The 24,860-nt window shown below is 38.3% G+C and overlaps 1 protein-coding gene across 2 annotated transcripts in view; it reads right to left on the reverse strand.

The window, feature by feature from the left end:
• The window catches only part of Pde7b (phosphodiesterase 7B), a 318,242-nt gene that overhangs the window by 60,761 nt on the left and 232,621 nt on the right, over window positions 1-24,860 (reverse strand). For both annotated transcript variants that reach the window (XM_027938495.2, XM_027938494.2), the window contains one exon: window positions 19,309-19,392. In XM_027938495.2, the coding sequence (XP_027794296.1) occupies window positions 19,309-19,392 (84 nt within the window). The remainder of the gene's footprint in view (window positions 1-19,308; window positions 19,393-24,860) is intronic.

Raw genomic sequence — 24,860 nt, forward strand, 5'->3', positions numbered from 1 at the left:
TTTGAATGACATCTTAAATAATTTGGTTTTCTCATTCAACAAGTATTTGTTAAGTCCCTACTATATGCAAAGAATTGCTCTAGGCACTAGGACATAGAAATAAAAATGTGTCTTCTGGAAATTATACTTCATCAATATAATATCAAAATAAAAGAAAATTGATCTTCATTAGTCTAAAGAAATAAATAAATGAGGATGTGGTATTAAATCCTGTATAAGTTAGATGGCTCTGGCTTAGTGACAGAGGATATGTGTATCTGATCCTGTCATTTGGCATTAATTTTATATGGCAAAGTGATTGTAATTTTTTTGTTGCCTAGCTTTTCTTTTAAAATTTATTTATTTTTTCTAATCAGGTTATGTCTGACAGCAGAATGCTCTTTGATTCATTGTACACAAATGGAGCAAAATTTTAAACTTCTGGTTATACACAAAGTAGGGTCACACCATTCATGCAATCATATATGTACCTAGGATAAGATGTCCATCTCATTCCACCATCTTTCCTATCCCCATGGCTGCCTATTTTTTAATATAACAATATATTTTTATGATACTATTTTTTTGCTGATTTTTTTCATATATTTCTCAGTCTCATTTAAAATTATATTCCACAATTTAAGGAGTAGAATTTAAGAATTAATAAAAATTCTCCAGCCCAAGTTTTTATTTTTTGTAGGTAATTTAAATTGTCCTTAAATTGCCATTGAGTCATCCTTTCATATTATTTATGCCATTAATATAATGGATAAATGGTCACCAAAGACTCTTAATTATTATTTCAAGAAGTATAGGTATTCATTTTCTTAATCTTCTCTATTTAAGACTCTCAGAAATAATCTTAAAAGGTGATTTAAGGTGGCTAGATCTGTTCAATAGAGAGTTCAAAAATACTCTCAGAGAATCAGTCTTGTCATAAGACTATGGTGACACATCTTATTATTAATTTCCATAGAGTGGGTGTTTCTTACATATTCAGCTATTAACGTCAGATGAAATTCATCCATTGTGTTCTTCTGTTAGTCATTTTCAAAGAGCTGAAATAAAATCCCACTGCTTTAGATTATTTTCAAAATCTCAGGTGGCATTGCTGGCCTTTATTGGTTCAGCAAATGGAAATTTTAACAATATAAAAGTTCAACTATTCACAAAGATTGTTTTGAAGTTCCAGTTAATAATTGCTGTTTAAAATAATTGACTCTGAGACATTCTAAGATTATGAAAAGTAATGAATCACGAAAGAAAAACTAAGTTATGCCCCAAATAGCTTCTTATTTTGTTAGGAGTTTTGAGTTGTGTTATAATTCTTTCAAAACAAGTTATCCATGTTTGGAAATTCTCAATTAAGAGAATGTTCATTCAGTCAGTTGACTAAAGCTTGTTTGTCTTTCCATATATTAAGCCACCCTTATCTTTCAAGACATTTCCCACTGAGGTATCTTAATCTATTTGCCTGTGAAAATGATTTTTCACATGAATATGAAGATATTTTGGCAGTGGTATGAAGAAGAATGTTGACATTCTAGAGACATGATATTTCCTCCATAAAAAAAGGGTGGCCATAATCAAGAGGGATAAAGGTGATAGAGAAAACACTCCTAGAGAAGAGATGTTTTAAAGAAAGGAACTTTCTTTCCTTTCCACTGCTGGAGCTGAGCAGTTAAGAACAGAGCCTGACACATAGTAGGTGCTAGGGAAAAATCTACTGAATGAACAAGTGAGTGAAGAAGAGTATTTCGGTGGTCCCGAGGCCTGCCTGAGGATCAGGCATCATCAGCAGGGATCCAGGAAGAAGCCTGTCACAGAGGGGTACAGAGGATGGTCTCTAGAGTCTACAGTCAGGTTTGGCAAACTGGCCAAGCCCAATCTGGCTGTGTGGACCTTTGTACTCAGCGTCCCCATGGCCTTTGGTGTCAACTGAGGATAATGATAATTAATAGAACTTACCACATTGTCAAGAGGGATAAATAAGGCTTTACATACTAAGTGCTTAGCACATAGAACACTTTCAGTAAGTATTAGCTAATTTTAGCATTGCAATATATAGTTATACAGTTGAACAATTACACTTCTATATTGATATTAGATTGAGATCCTGAACTTTCTACGCAACAAATTTGAATTGAGTACCGAGAGGAGCAGTTTTAATAAAGGATATTCTTAAAAAATGTCTAGATCTCAGGAGAGCAGGCTAGAGTGCTTTGTTAAAGAGAGAATGCATTTTTGTGGCACACTCAGGAATAACTGGCCATTTCTTTATGACTTCGTTTTAATTTTTTTTTAAATATTTATATCAATTTTTTTTTTTAAAGAGAGAGTCCTTGGAGAGGGAGGGGGAGAGAGAGAGAGAGAATTTTTTAATGTTTATTTTTTAGTTATCGGCGGACACAACATCTTTGTTTGTATGTGGTGCTGAGGATCGAACCCGGGCCGCACGCATGCCAGGCGAGCACGCTACCGCTTGAGCCACACCCCCAGCCCCGTTTTAATTTTAAACAGAAGCAATCACTATGGAAAATATGAGGGCGAGAGAGTGTTTTTCTTTACTCACAAGCTTTCAGTTCTCCTTCTTCTTCTTCTTTTTTTAAAGAGTAAATTATAAACTGGCATTGAAGAAGGGCTCTGGTCTTGCCTAACAGATCCTCATTTAGTAAACATTTCAGCCTCATCTCACATCAGTTTGATCACCTTCCCTCCAACCTTCAGCTCCCTCCCCTCAATACCACACACTCACTTCAGAATCCAAAGGCACTTGCCCTTTGAACGAACCCAGCCCTTCCCACTCCTGCTCTGTATTTTAAACACACTTTAAAAAAAAAAAAACCACCCACTTAGAAAAACCCAATCATTGTCCAGGTGCCAATGCCACCCTCTCCACGAGGTCCTTCACTCGAATGTTCAGTGCTTTCTGCATTGGGCCCTTCAGCATCTGCCAAAATATCTGGTGTTTCACTTAGTTATGTTCCAGCCATTTTCCACAATGTCTGATTCATCTTTTATCTCCCATAGCTTAGTAACCTGCATGCACTAGCTGCTCAAGAAATGTGAATTGTTTAATCTGGTTTACCTTTTCTTCTTAAAGAGGCAGGGGGATCTATTTTGGGTCTTCCAAGGGGAAGATTTGTTTTTGGATAGAGTTTTAGTTTTCTAGTCTTTTCCAAGAATTATGTCCAAAATAAAAGATAAAGCAGATATGATAGGGCACAAAAAGAAAGAATGAGACAAGGAGAGGGGAGGAGTTGGGGGCAATTTCAGGCCTCACATAGCAAGGATTGTCCAACAGTGGTGTGCCGGGTGGCGGTGGGGGGGTGGGGCGGAAGAGGGAGGCTGCCAGGGCTTGCAATGTGAAGGTCAGTGTGTTCTACTTTATTTTATTTTTTGGGGGTGCTTTTATGAGAAAAGACACTAGAATTGTTGGGTCCAGAGCCACTGGGGGCAGAAGAGCAAAGAGGGAGCATCTCCCCACCTCGGTCCAGTAACGAATTAGCTGCATCTGCAGCTGTCTTCCTGCGGCATGCTCTTAGTTGTGGATGGGAATGGGGTGGGTGTGCAAAGGCAGACATTGGGAGTGAAACTGTTTTCCTTGCTGCACGTTCTTGATAGATTCTGTTTCCCATGGAGCACAAATTAGCACAAAGAGGAGAGGGTTTTGTTTTCCAGTTCTAATGTTGCTGGGGGGAGATGTGGGAGTGTGGGGGTGGTGGGAAGAGGGCAGGCTTATCTCCACTGGCTCCCGTGTATGACCACCAAGCTCTGGTGGCCTCTCCGGCTGTCCATTCTCCAGCACCCTCCACCTGGCTCACTGCTTTTTTTTTTTTTTTTATTTTTTAATTTTTTATTGTGGGTTGTTCAAAACATTACAAATTTCTTGACATATCATATTCCACACTTTGATTCAAGTGGGTTAAGCGACGAGAAATCACCGCACAGGAAGTTCCTTACCTTTCTGCTAAGAAACCTGACACTTCCTAGGCTGCATCCCTCCTCTCCTTCTTCCCACCTGTGCTTCCTGAGGCTGGTCCTCCCCTCCTGTCTCTCAGGATGCTTCATCTCTGCGCTGACTTTTCTCTTCTATTGTCCCTTCTCAACCAGCTCCTTCTCACGGCAATTTTCAAATGCTTAAATGTCAAACCCCCCAAAACAAGTTAACCCCCCTTCCATAACTCCACTTTTCCATCTATTGTTCTGTATTCCTACTGCTTTATTGATTGATTGATTGATTGATTGATTGGATTGAACTCAGGGGCACTCAACTACTGAGCCACATCCCCAGCCCTATTTTGTATTTTATTTAGAAACAGGGTCTCAGGGAGTTCTTAGTGACTTGCTTTTGCTGAGGCTGGCTTTGAACTCATGATCCTCCTGCCTCAGCCTCCCGAGCCCCTGGGATTACAAGCATCCACCATTGCTCCTGGCCCTACTGCTTTATTTCTAACCACATGTTGGAAGGTGTGTCTGGCATAGTAGGGGAAGCCCAGTAAATATTTGTTGAAAGACTGGGAAATAAAAAGGGCTAATAAACCACTCACTCTCTTCAATAAAAATCAAGGGCTTTATATTGTTAAGTACTGTACACCCATCAGAGCATTTCTACATATAATAGTGGATAAATGGGAATACTAATAACAGTGATGCGTCTTTTGAGAAGTTCTATGGTGGCTGGTGCTGTCCTACCTCTCCCCTCATTTACTCACTACCTTGCCAGCAGTCCTGTGGGGTTGCACTCCTGAAAAGCCCCCTCTTCTAGCCCAGGACCTGAGCACGCAGGAAGCTGCTACCAGAATCTAAGCCCAGCAGCTGTCCCTGGACCAGTCCCACTCAATTCCAGGGGAATCCTTGAATTACGGTTTCTCTCATTGCAAGCGTAGAACTAATGTTATACCTATCTTCAAGGTAAGACTTAAATAAGAAAGGCCATGTGGTTGATAGGAAGACAGAATGCCAAACAGTGTAATGCTGGCTTTTAACTCTTTCGTTACCCCGCAAGGAGCCTTTGCGTATGTTGTATTGCTTTTGATTGCAAATGAAAAACTGGGCTGAACGCTCTCTTGAGTACCTTTGCTCAAGAGCTACATCACCACATTTCAAAGACTTACTTCAATTTGATTTCATGTTTTTTGGAATAAATTTCATCTTTACATGACCAGCCATCATTGTAAAATAGCGCACAGAGCTTTGGATGGCCATCCAATGTCACCATTTCAACTGGTTTTCCAAGGTGGCCTATTAAATAATGTTTGCTGGCCCATGGCTGCAATTTCATTTTTAGGACAAAATCTTGTTTTTGGAAGACAATGAGCTTTTTTCAAAAACCAAAATCTCATTATTTTCTGACTTTGGAGAAATATATGCTTTATGGCGGAAAAAAATAGGAAGTAATAATCATCTAAAAAATGAGCCATGTTAAATTTTTGGCATATATTCATAAACAACTGAGATTTTCTTTTTAGATATAGAATATTTCATATTCTATTCTTTTATTTAACATATTATAAACATTTTTAGAAACTGTGTCTTTCAATGATGTGCTATTTGCACGACAGGAAATAACCAATTCCCCCTTGAGAAAAATTAAAGCAACTGGTGGCAGACACAAATCTGATTTTAATTTGTCACAATAGTAGTTCCATTTCCTTCTTCTTTGGGGACAGCTTACAAGTATCCTCAGTTGTCACCACCACACCCTTCTTTTTCTTATCAAAGAACACAGGTCGGGTGATGAAATTTGTCATTTGTCACTTTCTGCCAAAGCAGCAAGAATACTGAAAAATACAATGGAACTGCTATAAAACCTGCTATTTTAGGTGTTTAAACACATATTTCCACATTAAGTTATAGAAATATTTGTTCAAAGATAATGAAGTAGTTTAATGCCAAAAAGTAATAATTACTAATTAATTATTAATTAAAAGTAAAAATAATTACAACAAAATATTTGAAAGGAGTAATTATTATATAGAGAGTTCAGGTAAAAGGAGTCCATTGCATACATGCATAGCCTTTGAATATTAAATTCATATGTAAAAAAATATATATTTCACCATGGTTAGGAGAACCATATTTTGGGGGTTTGAATTCTGGCTTACAAGCTGGGTGACCTTAGATGAGTTATTTCTCTTCTGAGGGTCTCCGTTTCCTCACCCTCAGTGGTAGTTCTTGCCTCATAAGGGTTTTGTGGGAAATAAATAGGTCCATCTTTGCAAAGCACATAAGGCAGTGTGTAGTACTTAAAGGCTTCAGACATATTAACTGCCATTATTATTGTTTGCTATTATTGACATATATAAGTGATTCTCAAAAACTCATGGAAGGCGTTGAGCCAGGTTTATTTATCAGGACTTTTCTTTTGGTACTGGGGATTGAACTCAGGAGCACTGAACTACTAAGCCACATCCCCGGCCCTTTTTTGCATTTTATTTAGAGACAGGGTCTCACTGAGTTGCTTAGGGCCTCACTAAATTGATGAGGCTGGCTTTGAACTCACTATCCTCCTGCTTCAGCCTCCCGGAGCTGTTTGGATTATAGGATGTGTCACCATGCCTGGCTGGCTCAGGATGTTTTGAAAAGATACTGTTTTCTACAGATTCAGGTTCCATGAGTTTGCAGTGATAGCATGATGATGCTTTCTTGGAGATGGACTGAGAGCATGAAGAGAATGAGCATTTGGGCCCTCGGGAGGGTTGAAGAAGACTTCACCAAGCGCATGATGCCAGGGCTAGGGCTCAAAGGGTGAATAATTTCTTCCAAGGAGAAGTGGCTGGGGAGGGGTGTGCACAACAGACACAGAAAAAAACATCCAAAGTTTAACTACATTTATTATGGACCTATTATAAGCAAGACAGGCTGCTGGAGACATTTATCTCATGGATTTCTCAGCACAACCCAGGAAGGGTGGCATTATAATCTCTTTCCATACATGTGGACACATTAAGTAGTTTGGGCATCTTTCCCAAGCTCACAAAAACAGTAGATTTGGGCCAGATCTGATTCCAAAGCTGTGTTGTCAATGGTTTATTGCATGCCCGGGGCAGTGGGAGTTTAGTGTGCTCACAGCTTCAAGTGGGGGTAACCATGGTAGGGAGGAAGGGAGGCGGCGGCCTGTGGCTGAGTTTTTAAGGGTCTCTATTATTTCTAGTGTTTATAGTAGTTCTCTTGTGCTTCTAGGCTTTCCAGAGACTGAAAGCCTGGGAGAGCCTTACCTAAGAGGGCTGCACACCTGGCTTCATGCATCCTGTGCCTGGGATTAAACACCTCCTGTCTCAATGTTATGGTGGCTGTTGCTAGGTGCCATGGCAAGAGCCACCTTCCCCTTAGGACTTTCCTCTGTAATTGCTGCCCTCCCTCTGAAAGTTACTTACAAGTAATAAACCACCCAGGTGCCCCAAGGCAATTTGGTTTGCTAGTTGGGAAGAAAACAAGAGCTCGTTGATTGTGTGTGTTAACCCTGAGATCTCAATCTGGAAACGGGGAAGATGTTAAGGAAAGGGATACTCTCTATTTTTTCATATATATAGGAGAATGGGGACCATGATGAATCCCTTTTATCTCCTGAAACTTTGAGGGTGGGGTGGCAATGAGAGGAAATAACCCCCTTAATGAAGTCACAAGAGATAAGCTTTGCCTATTCTGGAGAAGAGGTCGAATTTAATTTTATTGAACAAACAAAACATTCTCAGTCAGTGACTCATAGGGTAGATTCATTCAAAAGAAACCTAATTTATTCTGCTTCCTTCTATATTTTACCGAGGAGGCCCTGCCATACCAGAAATATACCAAGGGGGTTTGGGTTTTGCTCAAGGAAGTACTGCAGTGGGAAATTGCCATCTCTCTCTGTTTGGTGCAGGTGAATTAGGTCTGACCCAAGCAGACACCCTTGTGCCAAACAGAATCCAAGATGGTGGCAGTGTGTGGGGTGGGGGCATGTCAAGATAATTTTTCATACAGGAAAATCAATTGCTGGTGAAACTCACTTCCTTATGGGCTCTATCATCAATGCTTTTGCAGTGCTTTGCTAAATCAAGTTTATCATAAATTAAAAATATAGGGGCCCTCCGACAAAGTAGTTGTTGACTTTGTAAAATGGTCATATGGCTCTTTGGAAGATTTTGATCCTCAAATGGAAGTTCCACAATAGGCTTCTCATCTGCACCCTGGTCCTTTATTTCCAGCTCCCATTCTGACATTTCTACTTGACTTTCTTACAGATTCGACCTGTTTCAGCTGAGCTCCTCATCTTTTCCCCAACTTGCCCTTTCCATTACCACTGAAGTTTTCAGATGGCCAGACCACCTTCTGGAGTTCCACAATATTCAGTGTCATCAAGTTTTACCTCCTCTTCCATACAATACCTCTGACTTATAGTTTTGTATCTTCTGCTATCATAGTCTGTCTTCTGATTACATTTCTCTTCATTCATTGTCTGTCCTTCCTACAGATGGATGTCAGTTAATTTTCTGAAAAAACCATTCAGTCCTGTTCATCTTTTTTCTCAAAATTCTCTAGTGATCCTCTGCTTAGTGAGTCAAGTTAAAATTCTTTATATTAACATCCCAACATTTTAATTTTTTCTCTAGTCAACATACTTTATTTACTTTTTTTTAGACATTCTTCTTTTTTTTTTAAATTTTTTATTGTTGGCTGTTCAAAACATTACATAGTTCTTGATATATCATATTTCACAATTTGATTCAAGTGGGTTATGAGCTCCCATTTTTACCCCATATACAGATTGCAGAATCACGTCAGTTACACATCCATTGATTTACATATTGCCATACTAGTGTCTGTTGTATTCTGCTGTCTTTCCTATCCTCTACTATCCCCCCTCCCCTCCCCTCCCCTCCCCTCCCCTCTTCTCTCTCTGCCCCCTTTACTGACATTCGTTTGTCCCCCTTGTATTATTTTTCCCCTTCCCCTCACTTCCTCTTGTATGTACTTTTGTATACCTCTGAGGGTCTCCTTCCATTTCCATGCATTTTCCCTTCTCTCTCCCTTTCCCTCCCACCTCTCATCCCTGTTTAATGTTAATCTTCTTCTCATGCTCTTCGACCCTACTCTGTTCTTAGCTACTCTCCTTATATCAAAGAAGACATTTGACATTTGTTTTTTAGGGATTGGCTAGCTTCACTTAGCATAATCTGCTCTAATGCCATCCATTTCCCTGTAAATTCTATGATTTTGTCATTTTTTAATGCAGAGTAATACTCCATTGTGTATAAATGCCACATTTTTTTTATCCATTCATCCATTGAAGGGCATCTAGGTTGGTTCCACAGTCTAGCTATTGTGAATTGTGCTGCTATGAACATCGATGTAGCAGTTAGACATTCTTCTTGTCTAATGATTTTAGTTTCCATCTGTCAGATCATTCTCATTAGAAGGCAATTCCTTAACCAGTCAATACTCTTTCTTTCTTATGTTTTGGGGTTTAGCATAAAACCATCAAGCCCCCTTCTCTTGCTCAGGGCACTTCAGAAACCTCTGCCTTCTCTAGACTCTGCTTTACTGTTTATGTCAATTATTTTAGAATTAAATTATTAAGTTATTGTATGATCCTTGACTTAGCATGTGTTTGTCTGTTCCTTATAGTGAGATTGTGAGCTGTTTGAGGGCAGAGGAATATCTCAGATTACTTTCTAGCCTTCAGAATCCTCAGCCCAGGGGTAGCATATATTATATTCCACCCCCATCCAACAATTCTTTTCAACTTGAAAGGAATAGTGCAAATATTTTTTGTTTGCTGCATCTGTTAGACCCCTCTGTCTGCTGTCTGAGATGGAAGTTATCCATTATGTGAAAGCTAGCTTGGTCTTCTGGTTACTGATGTGGCTCAGAGTACCTTGGCTTCCTCCCTGGTATAGAGTGTGTGCATGAATGAATAATAATGGAATGGAGATAGATACTGGGCTCTTTGATCCAATTTTCTATTTTTCATCACTCAGATAAGAAGTAAATCCCCATTAAATGATATCAGCCAGCTTAACAGAAGTTAACGGCTGTTGTGGGGTCAACTTTAAATTATGAAAACTATTTTTATTTTTGAATATGTTTTTGCTGACTACCAGGTACTTTGAATGACCCTCCTCAATTTCTTTGCTGAAATCCTATGTGAATACCTCATCTGTCAATAATGTTTTTATGTGGTTGAGTACATTTTTGACAATACTTACCTGGTTTCATAAGTTGGTGAAGCGTATTTTAGAATGGCACTGGAAGTTACTCTCAGCACGCGTTTTCTCTTGCTTCCCTTTAGTCCTTGTTTATGGTTTAATCCTCAGGAAGCTTAGGAATTCCCCAGTGTCCTAAGATAGAACTAACTTCTCTGACTTGTATACAATGCATATATTTTTCATATTACATATACTCATATTATACCTGCCTGTATTAATAGAACTATCACACTATAACGAATTTATTTGCTTATGTCTCTATAAATTCCTCAAGGGTAATGCCTATGTCTCATTCACCTTTGTATCTCCTACCATGGCACACTGCCTACCATGGGAAGTGCCCCATGGATGTTTCTGATGGAATAGAGATAGGGAATGAATGAGACACTCAGGACACTGTCAATTCTGTCTTCCGCGATGAAGTGGCATTTTGGTGGCTAACCATCCTACTGGTTTGGCACTTCCGTAGCTGAAGTGCTAGGGAGCTGGCAGCCAGATATCCTGATGGAGCATGATCCAGCTGAGCCAGAAAACACCACAACCACAACCAGTTCTTTGCCTTTCTTCTAGAGGAAGGTAAATATTGAACTTTGAAATTGTGGGGTGTTATGCTGGCACTCGTAAGTGTGAGATGTCTGAAGTAGACCCAACTGGCACCTCCCTTGTCTGCTTGGGGTTGGGGCTGGAGGTGCAATTGCATTCTATCAGACAGACTGCCTTCATATAGCTCTGTGACATCTTGTTCACTTTCTCTACATTTTGTGTAGTTCATAGAGGTTACTTTAAAGGGTATCCTTAAAAAGATCACTGAGAGCCTGTCACCATCTACTAGGAATTCTCCCTTAGATAATGGACTCTGCAAACAAACTGTCCATCATTTTTAAGATGGAGCTATCACTTACTGCCAGGTGGTTTCTAACATGCTGGGTCCACAGTCCTTCATTACATGTATTTTAGAAGTCAAAGAAAAAATAACTGTAAGATGAAGTGTGCCTTAGATGGCAGCCTTTCAAAAGAGTATTTGAGTCTCTGGGTTGTTTCTTCATAAAAAGGTTAGAGTGTGTGTGTGTATGTGTGTGTGTGTGTGTGTGTGTGTATGTTTGCATATATTGATTCCATTTTGAAAATAATAAGCAAAGGAAAGTATCTTTGTTGCTCTGATAAAATGATCTCATGCTTGTACAGCCCAAATGGCCCTGACTGTATAGGTGAGTCTAGAGAAACAGAGTTTTAAAGATCAAGATTAGCAAATTAACAGGCAGGAAAAGCCAAATAGCCAATTAACCTACTACTGCAAAGCCCCGGGGCTGGTTTGGAGTACCAGGCTCCTTATGTGGCTGAAATTTGTGCCCTAAAACCTACAGCAACAGTGCTGGTTCTCAAAGACTCCCCAGTTCCTGGGAATGTTTTCTTTGTATGTCACTTCCTCTGCTGAGCCTGTGTGGAAATCACATTGTGTTGTTCTGAAATGGTTGCTACGGGAACATCTCAACCTAGTCATTATCTACTCAGGCTACTGATTATATTAAATCAGGAGACAGAGCTGCAGGAGCCCTTGATTTTTGAAGATTGTGACTCCTCTGCCACTCTCACCTCTGTATCTACGTCTCTGAACACCCTTCTCTATGTTTTCTCTCCTGCTTCCTCCTCACAGCCAAGGCTGTTGTAAATGAAATACATCCAGGGGAAATTGGCATTGGGATAATTGAACTGTTATGTTTCCATCCCTCCTGCCCTTCTTCTGTTCCGTGTTTCAATTCTTCTTCTGAAATAAAAATAACTTCCACCCTTCTCTCCCTGTTCTGTCCCTCCATGGTTAGGTATGAAGATAACTTTCTTCTTTAAAGGGCTATGTTTCCTGTGTCCCCTAGAATGGTGCTAGAGCCCTGCTTCTATGGTGCTGGTCCCCTGCTTCTTTCTCTCTAGAAGCTTCTAGAAAGTCATATAGATACTTCTCTTCTAAATTAGGTAAAATAGAAACAGGAAATGAAACTGACATTTTGGGGATTGAAAACCAGGGACGCTTGGTCACTAAATCACATTCCCGGCCCTTTTTGTATTTTTATGTTGAGACAAGTTCTTGCTAAATTGTTTAGGGCCTCACTGAGTTGTTGAGGCTTGGTTTGAATTCAAGATCCTCCTGCATCAGGCTCCTGAGCCACTGGGATTATAGTTGTGTGCCACCGTGCCAAGCTATGAAACTGACTTTTAACAAGTAACTTTGTTCTATGTATTTCTATTGATCAGGATGGATCTCTTATGAAGGGGATTTTCTTTTTTTGGTACTGGGGGTTGAAGTCAGGGGTATCTACCACTGAGTCACATTCCTAGCCCTTTTTTTAAATTTTGAGACAGGGTCTCACTAAATTGAGGAGGGTCTTGCTAAAGTGCAGAACTCGTGATTCTTCTGCTTCGGCCTCTAGAGCCACTGGGATCGTAGGCATGCACCACCATGCCTAGTTATGAAGGGAATTTCCTGACTTAATATCTGGGATGCATATCCTGTATTTTTTTGATTAATAAGTAAAAATTAAATATATTTATGGTACACAAGATGATGCTTTGAATTAAACATGCACTATGGAATAGCTAAATCAAGCTAATTAATATATGCATGACCTCACATATTTATTTGTGGTAAGAACACTTAAAATCTTTTACCAATTTTCAAGTTTACAATTCATTTGTTATGAACTATAGTCATGATGCTGTATATAGAACGTATTTCTGCATGCGATCTTTGAGAAGCACTGTATTGGAATATTCTTTTGTGGGAAAATCTTTATAATCAGTTGGCCTACAATTTATTGTCCAAAACAGAATATATTGGGAATCAAAGATGGCACTGTTAGTACGTATGCCCAGATAACAGGACTACACCAGGTAAACGAAGTAAATAACCAGTTTATATGTAGACCATAGGCACTTAGGCATGTTAATACTTTACCCCCACCCCCCAAAAATATATATAGAAAAAGGCATATCTTGCAGAATGTTGGTACAATTTGAAATTACCATTTTAAATTGAAATTTTAAATCTAGGTCAATAAGAGAGGTTCATGTTCTGTTTTTATTTCTATCTCACATAAACTTAGTCAATATTATGCCCATTCTTGAAAGTAAAGCAATGATATTAACAAAGGAAAATAAACTTAACTGAATATGTCCATGGAAATGTCACAAAACCCTCTTACTATGTTTAAAAAAAACCCCAAAACCAAAAAACAACAACCTAAAGTGGGAGCTGTGGCACACTCTCTAATCCCTGTGGCTTGGGAGGCTGAGGCAGGAAGATCACAAGTTCAAAGCCAGCCTCTCAGCAACTTAGAGAAGCCCTAAAGCAACTTAGAGAGACAGTGTCTCTCTGTCTAAAAAAAAAAAAACTAGGGATATGCTTCAGTGGTTAAGATCCCCTGGGTTCAATCCTGATCAAAAAAAAAAAAAAAAAAAAAAAAAGTCTAAGTTAGGGGTTAGCAAATTTTTTTCTATGAAGGGCCCCAGAGGAAGTATTTTAGACTTTGTGGACCATATGGTCTCTGTTGCAACTACTCTGCCATTTTGGTGTGAAAACAATCCTAGATGACAGACATATAAACAAATGAGCTTGGCTGTCTTTCAATAAAATTTATTTATCAAAACAGACAGTGATGGGGGATGTGGGCAGATCTGGTAAATAGGTTAGTCATTTGTCCACCTCTGATTTAATATCCTAGTGACTTTGTTCTGACAGAAGATAAGTTATTTGGATATTAATTCTAATGTCCCCTGTCTGCTGTGACAGGTTAGAACTGTGGTAAATGGGGCTAATGTAGAAATGCAGTGGGCCTTATGATTAATATGAATTCTTGCTTGTGCTGGTTGCAGTGATTAAAGACAGATACTAAAGCAAGTGGTGGAGGGACAACAGCCAGGGGCATTTTGGATAGGAAATGGCAGTTGTGTGGGTCTGACTAAGCATTTTAGAAGGACAGCTGTAGGAATGCAGAACCAGGAAACAGACTGTTAGTGATCTCGTTTTTTCCTAGAAATGATTTTTTTTTTTAAGTTCTCGATTAGATTCTACTTTGGGAGAGAGAATAAAACTGCAAACAGTAGAGGAAAATGAAGTTTTGGTTCTGTGTTCATCCTTGGGAAAAAACATTGACTCAATATTAAGGTAAATGATATAAAGAATCACTTTAAACTAGTTTAGTATTTATCATATAGAATTAGATGAGTTGATAAAAATAAATTTTAGGAGAAAAAATGTTCTAAAATGCTTCCCTTTAGGCAGAAAGCATACATTAACAGCTCAGGCAAACCTCAACAAGGACATAAATGAGATTAAGGAGAATGAAGTAGATGATAGACTGTATGAAGTACTAGGAGATATGACAAGTATATTCTATGTGACTGCATCTTATACAGATTCACATACCTACTGCTACATGGTGACAAGCTGCTATAATTGCTGTTAGGAAACTGGAGGGTGATCATAGTGACATTATGGCTTCTAGCTTCAACTCACTGCTAGGGCACATGCAGGAATTATACACAGGAAGGGTAGAACCATATATGAGGCAAATCTCAGAGGTCTTTAGTCCTATCTGTGCAGTTCAATTAAATGTAGTGCATGATTTTCATTTGTAGAATCTTTTTGAGGAGACCCTTTCATCTAATTGATAAATTAATTATGTAGTTATTGAGTGGCCAGTAACTATAAAGAGATTATATTTAGGACAAAAAAAATCACATGATCATCTCAATAGATGTAGAAGCCTTTGACAAAATCCAGCACTCATTCATGTTAAAAACACTGGAAAAACTAGGGATAAAATGAACATACCTCTTTGGGAGAGAGAACAAAACTGTCATAAAGGCTTAGACGACATATAACATACCCAAGGCCAACATCATACTTTAACAGAGAAAAACTGAAAGCAGGAATAGGACAAGGATGTCCACTTTAACCACTCCTATTCAATACAGTTCTTGAAACTATAGCTAAAGTGATCAGACAAGAGAAGGAAATTAAAGGCATACAAATAGGAAAAGAAGAGAGCAAATTATCTGTTTGTTGATGACGTGACTGTATACTTAGAAGAACCAAAACACTTCATCAAAAGACTTCTAGAGCTAATAAATAAATTCAACAAAGCAGCAGGATACAAGACCAACATACAAACATCAATAGCTTTCCAATATTCTGATAATGAATCTGCGGAGAAAGAAATCAGGAAAATAACTCCATTCACAATAGCCACAAGAAAATTACTCGGGAATAAATTTAACAGAGGCAAAAGACCTCTACAATGAAAACTAGAGAACATTGAATAAACAAATTGAAGAAGACCTTAGAATATGGAAAGGCCTTCCATGCTCTTGGATAGGCAATTAATATTATAAAAATGGACATACTGCTATATACAGACTTAATGTGATCACCATCAAAATACCAATGACATTCTTCATGGAACCAGAAAAAACAATCCTTAAATTCATATGGAAGAATACAAAACTCAGAATAGCCAAAGACATCCTGAGCAAGGAGAGTGATACTAATGGCATCAAAATATCTAATCTCAAAATTATATTGCAGAGTGTTAGTTACAAAATAACATGGTATTGGCATAAAACAGAAATGAATAGAAGACGTGGAGACAAATCCACAGAGATATAGTCATCTGATCCTTAACAAAGGTGTCAAAAACATACATTGGAGAAAAGATAGCATTTTAAACCAATGGTGCTGGGAAAATAGGATATGTAGAAACAAGAGTATGAAGGAAACAAGAGTATGAAGAGAGAGCTTACAGAATGAGAGAAAAATCTTTGACAGTTATTTTCCAACAGGAGATTAATAATAAGAATATATAATTAGTTATATATATGTAATCAAACATATATATTTGTAATCAGTAAGAAGTAAGAATATATATATATATATATATATATAGTAAGAATATATATATATATATATATATATATATATATATATATACACACACACACACACGTGTGTGTGTGTGTGTGTGTGTATCTTAAAAGACACCAAAAACAAGCAAACAAAAAAACAACAAAACCCAATGAACTAAACAGACTTTTCTCAAAAGAAGAAATGTCAATGGACAATATATGCATGAAAAAGTATTCAATACCCTTGGCAATCAGGGAAAGACAAATCAAAACTACACTCAGATTTTATCTTACTCCAATTAGAATGGAAGTCATCAAAATTATAAATAACAAATGCTGGCAAGAATGTAGGGGAAAAGGTACACTTATACATTGTTGGTAGGACTGCAAATAAGTATAACCACTTTGGAAAGCAGTATGAGGAATCTTCAAGAAATGGAACCACTATATGACCCAGCTATCCCACTCCTTGGTATTTATCCTAAAGAAGTAAAATCAGCATACCATAGTGATACTGTCACATTGATGTTTATAGCAGCACAATTCACAATAGCTAAGTGGTGGAACCAGCCTGTTGATGATTGGGTAAAGAAAATGTGATACACACACACACACACACACACACACGTTTTACTTAGTCATAAAGAAGAATGAAATTATGTTATTTGCTGGTAAATGGATGAAACATTATGTTGAGTGAAAAAAATCCAGGCACAGAAAGTCAAAGGTCAAATGTTTTCTTTTCTGTGTGGAAGCTACAGAGTAATAGGAATTAAAAAGGGGGGTGGATCTCATGAAAATAGAAGGGAGAACAGTGGAGTAGAGGAAGGGTAACAAGAGAGGAAGGAAGGATGGAAAAGGGAAGGAACAGCAGAAGGAAATTAAACAAACTATCATGTGCACACATGTATGAATATATAACAGTGAATTCCACATTTATGTACAATTCTAATGCACCAATTAAAAAATAAACCAATAAAGAAGATATCGTTCTTAGGATCTTATATATTTAGGGACGTGTTTTATATATCTAGGAAAAACTTTGAGACCACTTATAAAGCAAAATACAATGGAGATAAATTAGCATCAACTTAGTATATGTTAAAAATAAAGAGACATGAATGAAAGAGTTATCCAGAATGGAGTGCTGAGAAGATTGGAAAAGGGACTTTCCAGATGGATGGCCAACACTGCCACTCAATGTATGGAGGGTCATGGCAACAGGAAGAAATGCAGATGGAGGCTCAGACAGCATCCAGGGCCAGGAAAGGATCAGGATGAACCCAGGCACCAGAAAGTTCTTGGAAGATCTCAGGCAGAGGGGTGACAGGGTGACAGCTGATTGTGGATGCTCTTTTATAGGTGAATGGTATAACGATGAAATATTACCTGCAATGAATTTCTCTTTAATTTTTGATGTTTGCAGTTTTTTTTCAGATTAAAAAAAGTAAAAGAAGCAAATTATTTTTAAAACCTCCAAGTGTTTTTTTAATATCTAGAAGCACGTGATGTAGACAATTGAATATTTCATAGTCCCACCTGTGAAGATCATCACAATTCGCAGGATGTTGCTTAGCATTAAATTTAAAGAGAATCATTTGGAACTTTTAAATTATAAAGATAAATATTTTCTATTTTCCTAATTTTCTTGTGGTTTATATTATATTATAAAGTAAGATTTATTTACTATCAAAAAGGGGCTTTGTGGTTATTTTTTTTCCCTTTGACTTTCAGAATGTGATTCCATTAAAGAGTTCTGGTCTGTATGAAATAGTGCACTGAACTCTTTGCTCATGTGTGTCCTGCTTGGTGGAACCACATGCCTGGAACCTAGAAATCCATACAGTCTAGAGACTGTCAAAGGTATAACTTCTATTGATAGTTGAAAAAGCCCATTTGGAGGCATAAGTCAATAAGGACAGGTCATAGATAAAACTAGCTCCCACAGTTTGTGTTCAATATCACCTTGATGTAGCTACTTGATTCTGAATTCTAAAATGTATTTTGCTGGGTGTGGATAAGAAAGTTATTCCAAATCTCTATATCCCTGAAAGAGGTAAAACAAACAACCCACTTCAAAAAACAAACAAACAAACAAAAATAGATACTGCACATTGATATGTGAGATTAACAATCCAGGAGAAATACTAACATGTCCATCTCTTATTGGTTTCATGGATCTAAGGATCAGAAATAGTCAGGTATAATTTCTTCTAATAATTTTCAGGGGTCAAGGTAAATCAAATTACCTCTTGAACTGAGCTTGTTTATGTCAAAGGAAAGTAAATTCAATCCAGGACTTTGAAATTATAGATGGAGAATGATATAAGAAACACACAGTGAAAATCTTGGAGGAAATTGTGAGATTCATTCATTATCTCCCTTACCACCCACCACAAGTTCAAGGTGAAAAAAATATTATGATAGAAGATTTGAAATCTGGAGGGATGACTGGTCACTGATTTGGGCTTCTGAAGGAACTTAAGATTCCTCATGAGAACTAGGAATTCAAGGTTGAGCAGAACTTGAACCTAGGAGTGGTAATGGAAGGGAGAAGTAGAAGAGCACTTGGGAGGTAATAAAAAATGGGAGTTCATAACCCACTTGAATCTAATGTATGAAATATGATATGTCAAGAGCTTTGTAATGTTTTGAACAACCAATAAAAAATAAATAAATAAATAAATTCAAGTATCAATACCAAAAAAAAAAAATAATAATAAAATAAAATAAAGGAGGAAGTGGCAAGAGCAAACTACGTCCTCATAGTCTTCACCAGATGACCAGGAATGCAGGGACAGTCCTCAAGGATTTAGATTAGACAAAGAAGAGAGAGTTCGATGGTGGGTGGGTTTTTAAGGGCAACTGTAGAGTAGGTTTCCCTGGGAAGTTTCAAAGGTAAAATAGAATCTCATCTAGTTTAGTCCTGGCTGAGAGTAGAGAGAACAAGCTAGAAAGTGAAAATAATATCTTCCTTGTATAGGGTTTCACAGCTTTTAAGATTGACATTTTTAAAGCTGACATGAGCTCACTGTACCCTCACTAGAATGCTGAGAGGTAGCCAGGGCCAGAATGACTTCATTGGTGAGGAAATGGAAAGACAAAGGTTTCAGGTCCAGTGGGGAGGACAGAGGTAGAGGAAGGAAGGCAGACCTCAGCAGGTTTTGAAGTTTAGAGGGAAATGAATTTTTTTTTTCTTTTTGAAGCAACGTTTGTTCCTTTCCAGGTACTCTTGATTACTCACTGTTAAGTAGGCGGAAGTCAATGAATGGGTAGGAGCCACGGCGTTCAGCAGGAACCCCCGTCTGACCCCTTAGTCGTACATCTCCTAGAAAACAGAAAATCCAAACAAAGGTTTGAATATGTTGCCAAGTGTGTTCACTTCTCTGCAAATCCTCTTAACCGATTATGTCAACGGAACCAACACCAGATGTCAGGAGAAGAATGATTCCCTTCCAGCGTATTTAAGAGAGTGATAGGTGGGAAGGGGTGTATAATTAATGCTGAGTATAATGAGCTTGGCAAAACTCTAATGAATGAACCACTGCTCTCTTATGTTTGCCTGGTCTGTGAAAATTAGAGCAACTTTTAAGGTTTCCTAAGTGTTTTTGTACTTTTCAGGGCCATAAAGATGAGGCAATCTGAACCTGGAAGGACAAATGGTGTGTTGGTATCATAGCTTTCCTTCTTAGCAGTGTCATTTCTCTTGGTCCCAGCACAATTGCTTTCTGACTGGTGATTATCCTCCTTTTCCCTAGGTTGTATTTGCATTAGAAGCTAATTAGCTCCAGGTGCTTTAGACTGTTAACCACCCTTGCACCTATGATAATCTGTAGAGTTTCTAGTATGCATTTATTTGTAGGCTTCTTTTAATGGGTGTATTCTTTTCCCTTTCTGATGTGTGTGTGTGTGTGTGTGTGTGTGTGTTCTGCCTTCCCCAAAGGTGGTAAAATAGCACAGAGGATGCATGAGTTTCAGAATAAGGAGGACCTTGGAGACGCCTGGCTCAGACAGTTGCTACCTGGCAATCTTGAGGAATTTATTTCTCTTAGCCACAGTTGCCTCATTTATAAAGTGAAAATGACTTGCTTCAATGTGCCATCATCAGTGTCTAAAATAACATTTGCTGCCTAGCAATAAATGCTGTTTCCTTCCTTCTAAACTCCTGCAAAGCAGGGATCCCTGCATATGATGTGATCTGCATTTCTCCATAGCACTTTGTGTGCTATCTGGAACGTGGTGGACCAAACAAATGTCCTTTGTTGACAAGAGTGAAAAAAAACAGGTTTTCCAGTTATTACATTTCTTGCAGAATCTGTGGAGAGGGAGAAATACACGAAAACAATATATTTCTGGAATAACTGAATCATGGAGGGTTTCAATTCTAGGAGTATCAATTTTGGGAGCAACGGAGCACCATCTATAAGCCACTTCTCCTCCAGACCTGAAGCATCACTCAGGCCTCAGCCTGGGAGCAGAGAGGAGGGACAATCTTCTCTCCTCCCATCCTAATTCCAAGTCTGTTAACGAGACTTGGGTGAGATCCCCATCTACTGCAACCCTGCCACTGATGCTGCTTTAAATGTCCCTCACAGACGGGTCTCAAGTGTACTCAGGATTACTGAGTACTTAATAGCAAATACTCAGTGCAAGCCATGAGCTCTTGAGATATTCTCTGCTTTGAATTTTATATTTGTCCTTATTTATTATGCTTTGTAAAATCTGATATTTTACAGCCATATAGGTACTAAAGGATGCTACAATATATGGAACAAAAAGAGAGAAATCGATTTAAAAAAGATAAAAGAGATAAAATGGGAGGAGAAATGAAGGGATAGAAAAGTACATTTAAAAATATGAATATAATTGGAAACTGAAGAAGGAAATGCTGTTAGTTTTTGATAAGTCTTTAGATGGTCAACAGTTGAAGGAAGCCACTCAGAGGAGTTGAAGGTTTCTCAGTGTCCTGGTAGGTGTCTCTAATACCCTATGTTTATAATGCTCTAGCATTTCAAAAATATTCAAAAATTATCACAGTGAATTTTTTGTTTTGTTTCTCTCACTGGATGCTCATCCTGTGAAGGGAGCTACTACTCTTCTCCTTATTTTATAAGTGAAAAAATAGTGGCTGAGGGAAGAACAACTGCATAGACCTGGATTCACTCTGCATTCACTGAGGGCTCAGCTCCCTCAAAGGTACTCAGAACAAGTCTGCTAACTTTCCTTGAACTTCCTGAGTTGATGCTTTTTATGCTTATAATGAGCAGAGCTGGAGTTAAATCTAGGTTCTTAGACTTCACAGGCAGTGATCTCTCCTCAATACCATTGGTTTCTAACCTTACGAAGTGTGTAAAGCTGATTTTTTAAAATGAAACAAAAACAGCAAAACATAACCTTGTGCTTGTACTTGCTATTGTAGAAGTTGTCCTTTTAGTTTCCACTAAGAAAATATAGCTTATTAAAATGACATAACAATCCAGTGCTGACTATAAATGAATTTCTATTTTATGGTGATGGTAAGATAGACATACATTAAAAAAAAAATAGAGAGGAGACTGTAGGCATTTGGTCTCTGAAGCTGGCTGGGTTTGGGGATTTTTTGACCTGTTGCTACATTCCCTTGGGACTCTTCCAGGGGTTTCAAGTTTGCCATTTGGAATTTACTTCTCTATTAGTATTTTCACCTCAGTATCACCAAAGAGTTGCCCTGGACTTTGTAGTTATAAGGGTACCATTTTCCCAGAGACCATCTGTGTAATATTGACATAGGTTAATAAGCCTTTCACAGGATTTATTCCTGTTGTCCACCTGGGGCTGTGAGGCAGACAGGCCTATCCTCTTGTAAGACTTCGGATTTAAGGAAACTAGACAGAGACAGAACTACAGGGCAGAATGGGTGATGGGAGAGTGATACACTAGGAATGAAGGGACTCTTATATTAACAGGTCAGCATTTTGCCACATTGGGTGACCTTGGACAAATAAATCAATAGCCATTTTAAGGTTCAATTTTCCAATATTTAAATTATAATTATAGCAATTTTGCCTACCTTACATGTTGTTGTGAGGAAATTATAAGGAGTGTGAGACAAAAGTATTAATGTTATATTGAATCCTTCCACCGTGCTGAGCATTTAAATTTTACATGCATTGTCTCATTGTCAACCCAACAATACAAAATATGTGTTATTATGATTTTATAGTTGAGGAAACTAAAGCCACTGGAAATTTGATAATTTGTTCAAATCTGTAGAGTGAGAGCTTGTGCTTGAACTCAAAGCTAACCCCCAACTGTATTCTTAACCTTTTCCCAAAATTATCAGCTATAATTCTGTAGGAGAATTGCATACATAGTTAAGCATTAACCTTTTCTCCCCCAGTGAATGCTCTGGTAGCTATTTTCAAGAAAACCAAACACATAGTCCTCAGGGTTCCCCAAAACTGAACAGCAGGGGCATCTGTTACCTGGATGAATTCAAGATTTCAATTAAGAAATGGAAAGAAATTATTAAAAATATTATTCAGCAGAACTGTAATTACCTGGCAATTACTTTACTCAAATTCTCATTTAAGCAGAATTTTTATGATACACTCCATTTTTTTTGGAAAAAGAGATAAATAACTACAAAGTAAGTTGATAGCAAAAAATACCTAAAGCAACAAATAAGCAAAACAAACAAATCAACAGTAACAACAACAAATAACAAAATCATACCTGGAAGATTCAGTTTCACTGCTTATACTGTCTGTAACTACATTTATGGTCTTAGAAGTGGATTCCTCATAAGCCTCATGATATCCCTTAATGGTAGTAAATATTTGTTTTCAAAAAAGATTAAATCATGCTAAATATACTAGTAAGGTAGGAAGCAGGACAATTGCAAGTGGGCTACAATGCCTTTTAGAGATTGTTTTACCCTTAAAAATGTTAAATACAAACATCCCACGTCTGGGCTATTCCATTTAATCAAAGTTCTAATGCAGTAAGACGAATGTATTAAGCATATATTTCTAATATAGAAGGTTCTCTTTCCCTCTTCCTGCTTCCATGAGCCCCTTCTGATGCTAAATTGCTTCAATATGCTGGTGGAAAGAGAGAAATAACTCAGTAATAACAGTCTCTGGAGGAGCAGAGGCCACTGGGCTGTTGTCCGAAGGACAGAACAAGTGTGTCCTGCTGAGCTGCTTTTCCTGGCCCCTGGTCTCCGGCAATCATCTATTTACCTAAGTCCTTATATCCAAGCTAAACAATTATTTTGACTATTCATTAAGCCCTTGTTTAACTTCAGCAGCTTTTTTTTTTTTTTTTTTTCCTGGCAAAGGAAGGTGCCGTGGAAGCCGGGGAGGAAGCGTTGACAGCTCAGAGTCATGTCCTCAGTCTGTTCTTATTGTGTTCCAAAAGGAAACAAACAGCAAGGGAATTCTTATTTTGAAAGGGCTGCTGCTCTTTTGCTTCTTTACTCTGAAAACATAACATGTCGTCCTTGATACTGAAGGCTGCAAACATAGGCAGAGAGCTGAGCTGAGTTCCTCTGGGAGCCAAGACTGGGAGACAGCCCCTCACCCTCCCAGGGGACGTGGCTCCGGATGGACCTCTTGCCCACTTGGCCTCTTGCGCGGTGTCTGTTTAATAAAAGCTTGTGCTACGGAGCAGACGTTTCTGTGGCCTCTTATGTAACTGGCAAAGAGGGTGGAGACTCTGACGGTGATGACAACTTACAGTGGCTGAAACATAGGCCATATGACAAGAACCAGACTCCAGCCCCAGTCGTGGGGGTGTCAAGGTCACTTCAGGGTGGGGAGAAGGCCTAAGAGAGGGACAGAGAAGTAGCTACTGTGCTCCTATTGCATCTGAGAAGAATGAGGAAGACGATGAAGAAACAGGTTGCAGGAATTCACAGCAGGGGCATCATTAATGAATAAGGAAGCTTCTCTGAAATTGTGGAGCATATACTAAATACGGCGGGGAAGCAGAAGTTCTGGTGAAAAGTATTCCTTTGAGCTTCTGAACACATTACTAGCTCATGTCACCCCTACCTCTTGCAAAATGAAGACATAGAGGACCTGATCCCCAAATCTTAGACCTGAACTTTAACCACACTGCACTGCCTTGGCTATGGATTTTGTTTCAGATGACTACTCTCAGAATTAGTTAAGAGCACAATTTTTCTTAGGATGTTTATCTAGCCTAACAAAGGTGGTGGGGGGGGAGGTTATGCAATTTCATCACTCCATAGATTCATGGGATAGTACAAGCAGCCATTTGAGAACTCAGGCTGAGATTATTATTGTCGTAAGTACCGTGGCCTTACATGAGAGACCCAAAGGGGCTGATTAGGCCCAAATTTCCCTTGGGGAGGGTGAGTTTTCCACTTCAGAGGTTGAGGCTGGGCCTGGCTGGTCACTGAAGATTATGTATTCATTGTTTGACTAGAAGGCGTCCTATCCATTGATTGGTAAGTTTCACTAGCTATATGTTCCTGGGCTTTCATTGAGAGAGCTTTATATACAGGAAAGAGAAACTGGGAATTGTCCAGAAACCACACTTTTGGCAAAAGGAAAATAATAATAATAATAATAATAATAATAAAGTTTTCTTTGCATGTGAAAAAAGTTCTTTCTTCTCTTTCTAAAAATCTTGATCCTTTTATCAGAGTCAGAGAAAAATAAATTTTACCAAATAATTCTGTATTACCTTGCAACTTCAGCTCAGTGTCATTAAACACTTTGGATAAATGTGCATTTGTGGATTTGAATGCTGTGAAAGTGAATGTGTAAAGAGCATTTCTTTGTTTTC

The sequence above is a fragment of the Marmota flaviventris genome, chromosome 6 (genome assembly GCF_047511675.1).
Source record: "Marmota flaviventris isolate mMarFla1 chromosome 6, mMarFla1.hap1, whole genome shotgun sequence".
NCBI lineage: Eukaryota > Metazoa > Chordata > Mammalia > Rodentia > Sciuridae > Marmota > Marmota flaviventris.